The sequence below is a fragment of the Dendrobium catenatum genome, unplaced genomic scaffold (assembly GCF_001605985.2).
Source record: "Dendrobium catenatum unplaced genomic scaffold, ASM160598v2 fragScaff_scaffold_1024, whole genome shotgun sequence".
NCBI classification, from domain to species: domain Eukaryota; kingdom Viridiplantae; phylum Streptophyta; class Magnoliopsida; order Asparagales; family Orchidaceae; genus Dendrobium; species Dendrobium catenatum.
This window is the reverse complement of record NW_021319486.1, coordinates 1,163,383-1,175,785: the sequence shown is the minus strand read 5'-3', so window position 1 is coordinate 1,175,785 and position 12,403 is coordinate 1,163,383. Positions and strand designations below refer to the sequence as shown.

The window sequence follows — 12,403 nt, the reverse complement described above, 5'->3', positions numbered from 1 at the left end:
TAATATGCCGGTAATCTGCCGGAAACGATGATATAAAGACAAATTTTGTCTCAATTTCTGGCACATTTTTATGCCAGAATTTTTGGTGCACAATGTGCTGGTTATCTTCGTCATATACTTTTCGACGTACATAGCGATGTTTTATCCGCGAAACTACCGATATAATTTTATGCCAGTAATTTCAGCTGATATAAAGCTAGAATAAGTCAAAAGGAAATGATGCAACAACAATATTTTTTTACCTGTTTTGCATTGGAAAGTCCGCCAGAAATGTTTCAGGCTTAATATTTATGTCGGAAGTTTTTTACCGACGCGCGAATTACCGTTATATGGAAATTCGATGGAAACATCCTTTTTTCATAGAATTTTTTATGTTACCCGGTAATAATGCATTTTCCTGTAGTGAAACCAAAACTAGGGAACATGAGATAAACCCCAAAAATGGAGGATGAGGATGAGGGAGGAGGGGAAGAGGGGAGAACAATTTGGTTATTGTGCCCCATAATCCATAGATGAGGAAAAATCTAGATGATTGATTCTTGTGGCAATGAGAGCTTCATGAAGATGGGGCATAAAAAGCCTCCAATCAAAGGCCAAAGGTTGCTAAAAGAATCATATAGAAATTTAGGGTAGAGAGTGGAATCTAACCGTTAAAGAGGGGAAGAGGAGCGGTGGCAGTGTACTGGAAAGAGAACCTTAGACATTTAAAACTCTAGTAGAGCACCAAAAAAAATTAATAATAATAATAATAAACTCTCCCCTCCATTTATCTTATGACCCGTTCTTTCAATTTTAGTTGCTTTTTGATTAAATAAGCTCAAAATGTCATGAAGAGATGTGATTTATTTGGCTATTTTAGTCAAACAAGAATTAAGTCTCACTGTCACCCTAAAACTATTCCCTTTATATATATTAGGAACTAGTTAATTTCTCATGTGTCACCACATTAAGGTTTCCTATTGAAAGTTAGCAAGATAGGTCGGAATAACATGTTGCATCAGGTAATGCTGTCACTCTCTAAGAGGACAAAAGATATCTCAATTTTCTTTCGATAGAAATGTTATTTTGGAGCCAATTGCTGTTGATATTATATTTTATAGTAGATTTATATATAGTTTTATAATGTTATATAGATAGGATATTATATAATATATGTATATGATTAATGCTGTAAATTTTAAATATACTTTTATTTTATGTTCTTAATATCTGTGGTAATTAAGCTTTTTTAGATGAGAGAGTGAATATCAATTGCAACGTGAGAGTGATTAGTGGTAGTGATGTGATTGCCAAGTCGTGCGACCAAATCATTGCTGGGTGGTCGGTGGTGCCTGATTTGTTGGAACAACTTACTTAAGTTGGATCATCAGTGTGATGCATGTTTATAGTCAATGGGTGGTGGCAAATTGTGGGTGGTGTATCAGTAGTCTGGTAAAAGTGGTGTAGCCAGAGGTGGGGATCACCTGTGTGTGGACAGTGTTGGAAGTGGTCGGTGGCACAGGCCTACAATGATATATTATTTTAAAAATACTAAAGAACCTAAAAGTTATTTTGAGCTATTTTAAAAATAACTGAAAATTAAAAAATAAGTTAAAAAACACTATCAACAAATGTGGTTAAAAAATTTGATGCCAAACATCCCTTTAATTATTATTTAACAATCTTTTCTTTCCAATTTTTAACTTAAAGTCATGATATCAGCATCAAACCAAACTTCTAAAACAAACCATTATATATACAACAAATATTTATAGAAATTAGTGACCCTTAAGACGATGCCAACAGACTTCAACAAGTAGGTAATAGAAAGCTTTAGTCTCACTTAAACCTTCACCCTTAAGATTCTTTATTCAAACAGATAGAACAGCATTAATGTACTAACAACACATACAAACAATATAAAATGAAAATTTGCAATCTTATTAAAAAAAAATTATTCTTTATGAACTCTGAAGAAGAAAAAATAATATAACGCAATTGAACCCTTCCAGTTGTTTAGGCTCTAAGAGATAGTTTATTTTAGAGTTTTGGTTAGCCTGTCGTTTCATTTTTACGAATCAATTGAATTTGGATTATGTACGTTTGAGCTACGATCATTAAATCACCGCAGCAATGTAAATCAAAGGTTTTGTTTGGGATCATTTATTATATTTCTAAAGCAATTTTTAGTATAAAAATTTCTGATTCAAAATTTTTGTGCTGAAAAGTTGTTTTAAAAATTAGTAAAAAAGCTGTTCCAAACAAAAAAGTAAAGAACTTTTTCAATTTTAGCTAGAATTAAATTTGGCTTGAATGACTACACGTTATTTTTTATGAAATTAACAAGTAAGATGGATAAGTAGAAAATTAGGAAGTAATACATATAAGCAATTGCAAAAACAGACTAGCTTACAAGAGAATCATTGACTAAGCTCAGGATACTATTTTTCATTACGAATCAACCAACATTATTTTACTCGTGAAAAATAATTAGTAAGAATATTTAAAATGGGCTTCTAAGTCTTGAGATTTGTCCAATATTAGTATGATTTATGATATCATATGTAAGCACTAGTTTTATTGTAAATCTAAGAGCTTCAACGTTCATTCTAGTACAAAATATGTCGGATATACATAAATTTTTTTATCTTAATTGTTAGTATACTCTTATGATATCATCTGTAGGTGTAAGCGCTAAATCTCAACGTAAATCTCTCTTTCTTTCACTCGATCTCTTTCGCTCTCTTGCCTCTTAATCACTCTCTCTTCCTCTCTTTCTCTCTCTCTCTAGTTTCCAACAAATAGATGTTGCACTTCCTCTTCTCTTCACTTCTCCTTTTTTAATCATCTTATTGTCACTACCTCTTGGTTTTTCAATTCTATTTCTCTCTCTCCCTCTCTCTCTTATCTATCTTAAGCAGATGATGTGTGCAAAAGAGTGAGTGAAGAAAGTGAGGAGAGTGCGAGCGAAAAGGAGAGAGAGATGTTTGGCCATCTCAGTCTCACTCTCGCTCTCACTCTATTCCTTTGTTTTATCAAACAAGTCTTCATGGAAAGTTAGGTGTTTGATGTGTGTCCACTTTTTACCATGGCGTGTATCGCGGCGGAACTACAAATCATAAAAATGTACCATTCAATACATATCAATATAAATAAACGAATGAGGACAAGCAAACCCATAGGAGTGCAAAATTACATCGGAAATTAAAAAAAGGAAAAAGGAAAATCAGCACATTTATGTGATAAAATAGGGCTTAATGCCGAAAATTCAAACGCTTGCCGTATGGTCTAAACTAAAAGCTACCTCTGCATTGCAAAAAACCACGAAAACGCAGTAATAAAGGACATATAAGGTGGGGACTGCTTTGATGTGTTCGTTCAGAATTTGATAAAATCTATGGTCTGAGTTTGTCGACAGATACATTAATTTTTAATGATTGAACACTTGTTAGACTTTATATGTGGTTGTCAATGACTTTGAATGTTATCAATTCATATATAAATAAAGACTAAGTTTCAATTATATTTATAAAATTGGAAGATTTTTTTGACCAAATTGTAATAAAATTTAAGCCTGTTTGGTTTGGGATATAGGACATTTAGTATTTTAAATAATGGAGTTTTAAAAATTTTGACATTTAATTTTGAAATTTTAGAGTAAATATATGTATTTGTAAGTGGACTAATCAATTTTGAGATGTATCTTCAATGTTTTCTTTAAAATAACTTTTATTAGTGCATAGATTAAGGTTTTGTTTGGGACGGCTTTCTTATTGATTCTTAAAGCAGCTTTCTAGTATAAAAATTTCAATTTTTATACTAGAAAGTTGTTTTAAAAAGCAATAACAAAGCCATCATTTGGGATAATATTTCTTAATGCCTTCTAAAATAAATTTCTAGAACAAAATTTTTTTTGCATTAAAAAGCTGATTTAGAAAGCAGTAAGAAAATTGACAAAAATGAAGCCTAAATATTTCTAGCTGCTTCATTTTTAGGCAACAATAACAATTTTATTTTGCTACTATTTTTTTATTTCTATGATGAAAACTATGTTTTGCAACCAAGATTGCTAAGTTACTTTTCTCGTAGAAACTTTACAAATAACTTTAGAAAATGCTACAGCTATGCTAAACATATTCTTATTGTATAGATTTTTTTTTAAGGGTCGGAATATTCCTCTAATTTTTTATGTTATATACCGTCATGCATTAGAGTTGGAGTTAAAAATTGGGAAACATTTTGGTGGCCAACTTAGGGCTCAAAATACAAAATATATTCTTATGATCATTAATTGAATAGATAACACATGACATATTTGTCATTCATCAAATGGCATTGGACTTTTTTTTTTTTTGCTCTAAGTTAGATTTCAAGGGAATTTTTTTTAAAGTAAATTAAAATACTTAAAAATGCTATTAAGAAGGTAAACAATTCAAAATTTAAGGATTTGTATTTGGCTCAATTCTAATCATTGAATATCAAACTGAACATCAAATGAATTTTGAGTTCGAAAAAGATTTTCATGATTGGTTCTTTTGTTATTGGGACGAACGTCAGAGCTAGAAGAAACAATAACCATTGAATGACTAATATAAACCTTTTCATTGATGTCTCTACTTACATCTAGTTGGATATACATTCACAAGAAAAGTATAACTTTCAAGTATCACATAATATGAAGTATGTGTTGTTCATTATTTCTTAAGATATTTGTTAGTTTTTAAGGATAAAATTGTGTGTAAAGATAAGTTATGCTTATGTTATTGTATATCTATAGATGATCATATTTATAACTTGCATGTATCTAAATAGGTTTCTGTCAAGAGGCTTCATAAAAAAAAAAGACATGTACATGCTTATAACAATGCTTACCCTAAAGAGACCTCACTCAAAGGGTCAATCGCCCCATGATCAAGCAGGGGTTTATTCTAGCAGAGCTTGTGATGAATGAGGTTGCCCCTAGAGGGCTAGATTGAAGATTCACACATACTAATGAATTTGTCTTGAAGGCTTGCCCTAAAGAGTGTTTGCCCTAAAAAATCTTGCACCACCACAATGAATTTTCACAACAAAGACTAACATCCTTTAGTGGATGATACAATCAAAGCTGCAGGAGGCATTGTCATAGAGAACTTCTTAATTATGATTTCATCTGTCTCTGATTCATAATCACGTTTGCCCAAGGACTTGTTTTTGATCCCCAGGGACTCATCTTCACATACGTACACTTGATACCTTCTTTTGAGGACTTATTTATAGCACATGCCCCCGAATCAACTTAATTTATATGTGTGTATCAATTTGTATCTATCTTATTATGTACAAATTTTTAATTTTTATAGGTATAACATATATTATTATAGCATCGTTAACTCTATAAATAAGGGGATAATAGGAATGTTTTGAATTTCATACTACTTGATGCCATATTATGCTATTTCCACTATTTGTAGATATCTTTAAACTTTTTTTTTTACTCTTTGCACTAACTAATTTTCTCACTTTGTTATCTCATTCTAACATGTTAAAACTTGTTTGTAGGGTTAGTGTTGCCCATGTACAAAATTGGACCCAACATCCTTTAATGTGCAATGAGCACAAATTGATGTTAGTGACCATAAGATATGCATTATTTGAGGTACAACAAAACTAGGAACATATATCAACATCACAAACTAGAATTAAATATACAACCCATTCCAGAGAAAATAATTACTAAGATGATTCAAGACATACTAGATTGAGTTCAGACAAATGCCCTAAAGGAAAGTACTCCAAAATAATCATTTGATTTGGTTGTTCATTGAAAAAGGCTCCAGACTAGGATGTTGGATTCAACATTTGTCACTAACTCAAGTTACAATCAAACTAGTGATGACAAATATAACTCACTACCCATCTGAGTAAAGAAGAGGGATCCATAATTGATCATTGCAATTTCAAAGGAAATTGAGAAAGTATAACCAGCCATTAAATTTAAAATGGCTCATATGGAGTCATATTTGGGAAGGTTTGACCTTACTGACCACATTGCAAAGTTTAAGTTGGCAACATCATAAAGAGAAGCCATGACACATTAAAATGTTGATTGTTCCTTATACTTTCAAAGAGTCATTCGTTCGGTGGTTTTGCAACCTACAATTTGGTGCTATCACCACATTTTAAAATTTCAACAGGATACTCATTACACAATTTGTGAGCACTCAAAGGACAATCAATAGCTTGCAAACTCTTTTAAAAATGAGGCACTAAATATGCCCTTTATCATCAAGTTCCAAAGAGAGATGTATGACTATTCTTAGTTATAATTTTATACTATAGTGAAAATATTTTTCTTACGAGTGTCAAATGAATAATTATTCACACTTTAATTTTATAGAGGTCATGCATGAAAATATTAAAAATTCCAAAATAGACATTACTGTCAAATAACTACTCTTATGATGTGATATTTTATTTGGTTTTTTTGCATAGTCTATGTTGTGTTATGATGACCAATTTATTACTTTTGCTTTGATTATACTTTTAGATAAAGAAAATTTTGTATGTATAATATGTTATAGGTAAAGGTTCCTAATTGAGTACATTTCTAAGATCAAAATTCAATAATATCCAACACTACCCCAAGTATCAAACTTATATGCTTGAATCAAGTGGCAATGACTAGGAGTGAAGGACTTTCCTTGCTTGTACTTTATTGTCAATTTATTTTATTATAAAGATTTAGGAGTTGGGTTGTATTTAAAAGCTCAGTTTTTTTTATAATATTTAATATGATTTTGTATAAGTAATTGCCCAACTACATTGGCCTATTTATTATTCTTTTATTTTTTTCACTTCACACAATTCTCTTGTGTTTATAACTTATTTATAGTTTAATGTGATGTATTTCATCATATACTTTGCTTTAGTTTTTCTTAGAATCATACAATTTTTTGTGGCTTCTTGTGATAAAAATATTCTACCAGAATAAATAGATAATCATACTTGAAATTTATTTAGGAAGGGATTCTCTTAAATTTAAGGCTATTTCTCATCAATTCAGCTAAAAATTATTCTCTTTACATATCTTAAATGAGTAACTAAGTAAAGCTAGCCAACGATCAAAATCCCCAATTTTTGGCTCACATTCATAATATGACTAGTCGAAAGCATAAAAAGCTCCATATATTTAAGGATAAATTACTTGTATGAATATCATGTTCTTTAGGATAAAATTCCTATTTATAAGTAGGAATTTTAGTACACGTAGGTGCCATCTTAGTATGTTATGTAGTGGTTATCTTGATCCAAAAAGGATTAGTAAGACTTATTTAGTGGTTTTTCTTTTATATTATTGGGCTATCTCATTCTCTGTCTTTTTTTTTGCTAGTCCTTATACCACCAAAGATTGTAAGTCCAACATCATTCTAATACACCTCTTGGAATTCATCAATCTTGGAATTTTAATTTTTTTTTTAATTTCAAATCATTAAGCCAACTCTAGATAATATACTTCATGACTGTTGATAAAGTGTCTCTTTTAGGATGGATCAATTACATTATAGCTAAGTGATTTCAATTTTGATAGCCAGGGATGATGGACCATAAAGTCATGACTAGGTTTTTATTCTTCTTTTTCTAAACTCTTTACCTTAATCCACCATCTTTTTTTACCCCATTATATTGCTCTTAGTGATTAAAAAATCATACATAGGCCTCTTATGTGTATAAATAGTATTCTTAGTTGATCATAATGAATTACCCTCTACCTTTTGGACCAACCTATCTCAAAGTATAGATTGCTTATTAAGATAACAGACTTTGAATCATAGTCTTACTTGATGTCAATCTAGGATATATCAAAATATAAATATAATTCTTTTATCAAGAGTATCTCTTGGATGTCCCTCTAATATAATTCAACTTAATTTTCCTAGTATCTTTAGGAGATTGAATAACTCCAATTTTTTACTTGACTTGATTTTGAATTTGATGATATAATTTCTTGTAAATTTTTTTACTAGTAGAGATAAGATTTATTAGTCATACTCCATCAAACCTCTTCCCATGTATCTTCTTCTGAAATCTCCACTTCAAAAAGAACACTCACATATCATCATCATTTTCGCCCTCAATAATGAGAAATACAAGTATGATCTTTAATTAAGGGTTGTTGATTAGGAGGAAGACAAGCTAATTTTTTGGAACATAATAGCACAATCATCATGTAATATAGTCTTAATGCACTATGATTTCTTAAGGTCAAATGAAAATTTTCTTTATTGATGTATTTGCTAGTATTATATAAGATATGTCTTGTCTATGATTGTTGTTAGTTTTTTGGCAATTAAGAATATAACTTGCCATTTTACAAGGATTACTTAAATGTAATATATGTCATTACTTGTAGAAGATCTTAAATCTCTTAGATCATTTTAGTGAATATAAACTAAATTAATAAAAATGATTGTCCATCCCTCTTCTAAAGCTATAAATGGCTTCATAAGCTCTTTCTTTAAATGTACTAAGCATTGAACTTGCCTAAGAGTTGATGATTTAATTTTTTTAAAAGAATCAGTGTTGTTTTGGAGTGGTTGAGTAAACCATAAGAAAGATACATCTTTTGTTTATGGCTGTTAATTAATAGTTCCCTATAATAGATAATATTAAAAAAATAATGAAAAGGCATAGTAGCCTTAAATGTTGTAACTTGTTTAGCATAACTAATGTTGAGCTTAAAGCTTTCTAAAGGGAGCATCATGAATGTTATAGATGATGGGTCATATCCATGAAAACATGAATAATGATAAAAAAAGAAGGGACATAATAATCAATTAAAATAATAATATAAAAGACCTAAAAACTTACCAAAATCTCTATGAAAGAGGAAGCCACCAATAAAATTATTAAATTGAATCAACCAAATATAACTTTCTAATACAAACCACTCATTCTTTATAAGAATTTAAATATATATCCATCACATTATATAAGAAATCAAACTAAATTGAAATTTCATAATTTATTCCATAAATGATTGTTAACTTGCTTTATTAAAAAGGTACTTGATTAAACATCACAATTTCCTTTCTACCATTGGAGCTTTAATGAATATTTGACTGCATATTGGAGCTTGTCTCAAGCATTATGACTTATAAGAATTTTGTCCATCCCTCACTATAAAGAGAGTATATAAAAGAATTTCATTCATGAAAGGATCCATAGCCTAATGGTTGGAGAATGTTGCTTCTCCAAATTCATAAGTTCAAGCCACACATTTTACAATTTATCGCTCATCATTATTAAAGAAAAAAATATTTCATGATGATAAATTTCTTTCCTCATTGTTTGAACCTTTAGTAAAGATGATGCCACATTCTTGTCATAAAAGAAGTACTACTTCTTTCTATGTTTGCATAGCGGCAGTAAATCTTGAATTCTTTTCAAAGTTGAATTATGATCATGAAGGTGATTAATTCCTTCTATGTAAAAGAAGATGATGATGAGATTGCAACACAATGATGTTCAAATCGGCAAATTATACATCAATAGATAAATATTCAAATTTGCCATAAAATAGCTCATTCATATTTTGTTTCATTTCAAGCTCTATTTAAGAAATCTACTCTAAAAAGTTCAACATGATAATATGGTCATGCAACTATAAATGTCGGCATCATATGAAACCACCTGAATGAATCAACATGACAACTAATATTGCATGTCTATTCCCATATGAATCAATTATGACCAACTACTAGGATCAATAATTATTAGAGCTTGAAATATATTGACACACACATAAACATACATTTCTATTAATGTAATTTTTTTGGTGACTAACTAATCTAATAAATAATCATACAAATTTTTGTACAAATTAAATTTATTTAATTAATAAGAGATCCCAATGACCTAATCATTAAGAAAAAAAAGCAATTCTCAAGCATGAAATTAAAGCTAACAACACTATAATTACTATCCTTAATTCAGCCCATACAAATTCTTAATGAGCAAAAATGCAGGGAAACTTGGAATTCTCCTCAGTCATATCTTACCTAAACCTCCCTTTAAAGTCAAAACACTCTTTTCCGTTCTCTGTCCTTACACACAAACTTTCAGCTCAGCAACCTTACATTCTTTCATTCCAAAGCTCCTTCCTCGATTCTCCAACCAACCTTACCCTCCTGAACTTAGTTGTTGCTTCCAATCCCCTGCCAAATCTTCAATTCTCTTGGCCCACAAAGCTTTTTTACTTTCTTCTCGCTCTATCTCCTTTCTATCTTGGCTCTCACCTACTAATTTGTCCATTTCTCCAAGATCACTCCATTAGTTTTTAAATTAAGCCACCGAGGCTCTAAATTCTCTTTCATCTTCTCCTACCTCCTACCTCCCCTCTCTTCATCATCATCTTCATCATCTTCTCTTCTTCACCCACCCATGAGCAGCCCACAAACATGGCCTCCTTACACTGCCGGCAGAGACTGCTCCCTGGGCTTCTGCAGCGTGTACTGCCCACAGTGGTGCTACTTCTACTTCCCTCCACCCCCTCCCCCTTCCCACTCAAACTTCACCCTCTCCCCCCTTCTCATCGCCATCATCGTTGTCATCACCTCGGCCTTCTTCATCGTCACCGGCTACCTCATCGCCCTTAAATACTGCAACAACCAGCGCCGCCGCTCCCTCACCTCCCTCACCTCCACGCCTCTCTCCTCTTGGCTCCCCCCTCCTTCCACCGGCCTTGACGCATCCCTCATCAATAAACTCACAATCTACCGCTACCGCCACGGCGATTCCGACATCCCCATAGCCAACGGAGACCGCGACTGCTCTGTTTGCCTTGGCGAGTTTCATGACGGCGATAGCCTCCGTCTTCTCCCTAAGTGCAATCATGCTTTTCATAAGAGCTGCATAGACACGTGGCTAAGCTCTCATTCCAACTGTCCGCTCTGCCGCGCCGGCGTTATCGGGCCGGTTGAGTATCTGATTGAGGAGAGTGAAGAGGAGGAGGAGGGTGAGTTAGCGGGTGAAGTTGTTGCGGTTCATGATTTGGAAGAGGAGCGGGAGTTGTCGCAGGAGAGAAGAGATGAAGAAGAAGATGCTGATGATGTGGTGATTGAGATAAGAGACGAAGGATATGAGGTTAGGATGGCCGGAGAGTCGTCGGCGGGGAGGAGTTCGGTTTCAGTGAAGAGATCTCCCCCTCCTACTTCCACCGGTAGCAGGGGAGTTGACTTATTGTGATTTGTATGAAGATAACTTTTTTTTCCCCTTCTCCCTTTTGAGGGGCTTGATTTTTTTCTCTTGAATTATTTTTTTTTTTTTTTTTTTTTTTTCTCCCTAAGTGCAATCATGCTTTTCATAAGAGCTGCATAGACACGTGGCTAAGCTCTCATTCCAACTGTCCGCTCTGCCGCGCCGGCGTTATCGGGACGGTTGAGTATCTGATTGAGGAGAGTGAAGAGGAGGAGGAGGGTGAGTTAGCGGGTGAAGTTGTTGCGGTTCATGATTTGGAAGAGGAGCGGGAGTTGTCGCAGGAGAGAAGAAGAGATGAAGAAGAAGATGCTGATGATGTGGTGATTGAGATAAGAGACGAAGGATATGAGGTTAGGATGGCCGGAGAGTCGTCGGCAGGGAGGAGTTCGGTTTCAGTGAAGAGATCTCCCCCTCCTGCTTCCACCGGTAGCAGGGGAGTTGACTTATTGTGATTTGTATGAAGATAACTTTTTTTTCCCCCTTTTGAGGGGCTTGATTTTTTCTCTTGAATTGTTTTTTTAATTTTTTTTTATGTATAAATATAATCATATCATAGGAGAAATTATTACTTGTGGAGTCCGAGCATAGCTAATGCACGAACTCCAACGAGATTACACAATGTCGCCTGTACACAATAGTGTGTACAACTTTGTACAATGTGTACAAATTATACACACTACTGTGAATAAGTGATATAGCGCAATTTCATTGGAGTCTGGATGCATCTGGACTCATTAATAATTTGTTATCTCATAGACCTTGCCAATCCATGTATGATAGAAAAGTTATTGGGTGGAAATATTTCGATATAAAATGCATTAGGATTAATTTCAAAGTGGCCTTGATTTTATATTATTATTATTTTATGATATTTAGATCAATTAAGATAAATTCATATGCACATCATATACGTAAGTTTCGAACATAGGATCTCTTGATTGGCCGTTAAAACTCCAACCAGCAGATCAATATGAGCTACGTCTATGATCAAATTTTAACACATAGAAGCCCATTCTAATATACATGAGGATTTCATCAAACAATTTTTTTAATACATAGTTTATTGGAAAATAAGTAATCATTAGAGGTTAAAATGCATCATAATGAATTCTAATACTGTCCTATTTAATATTAAGATTAGTTTAAAATAAAATATCATACACAGTGCTAATCTTGATGCAAATCT

The 12,403-nt window shown here is 32.6% G+C and overlaps 1 protein-coding gene across 1 annotated transcript; it reads left to right on the top strand.

Annotated features, from left to right (window-relative positions):
* Positions 1 to 9,802: 9,802 nt before the first annotated feature.
* On the top strand, positions 9,803 to 11,233 carry LOC114580450 (E3 ubiquitin-protein ligase Os04g0590900-like). The gene has a single exon (XM_028697988.1). It carries the CDS (start codon positions 10,402 to 10,404, stop codon positions 11,203 to 11,205), a length of 804 nt encoding a protein of 267 aa, XP_028553821.1. The 5' UTR covers positions 9,803 to 10,401; the 3' UTR covers positions 11,206 to 11,233.
* The last annotated feature ends 1,170 nt before the right edge of the window (positions 11,234 to 12,403 follow it).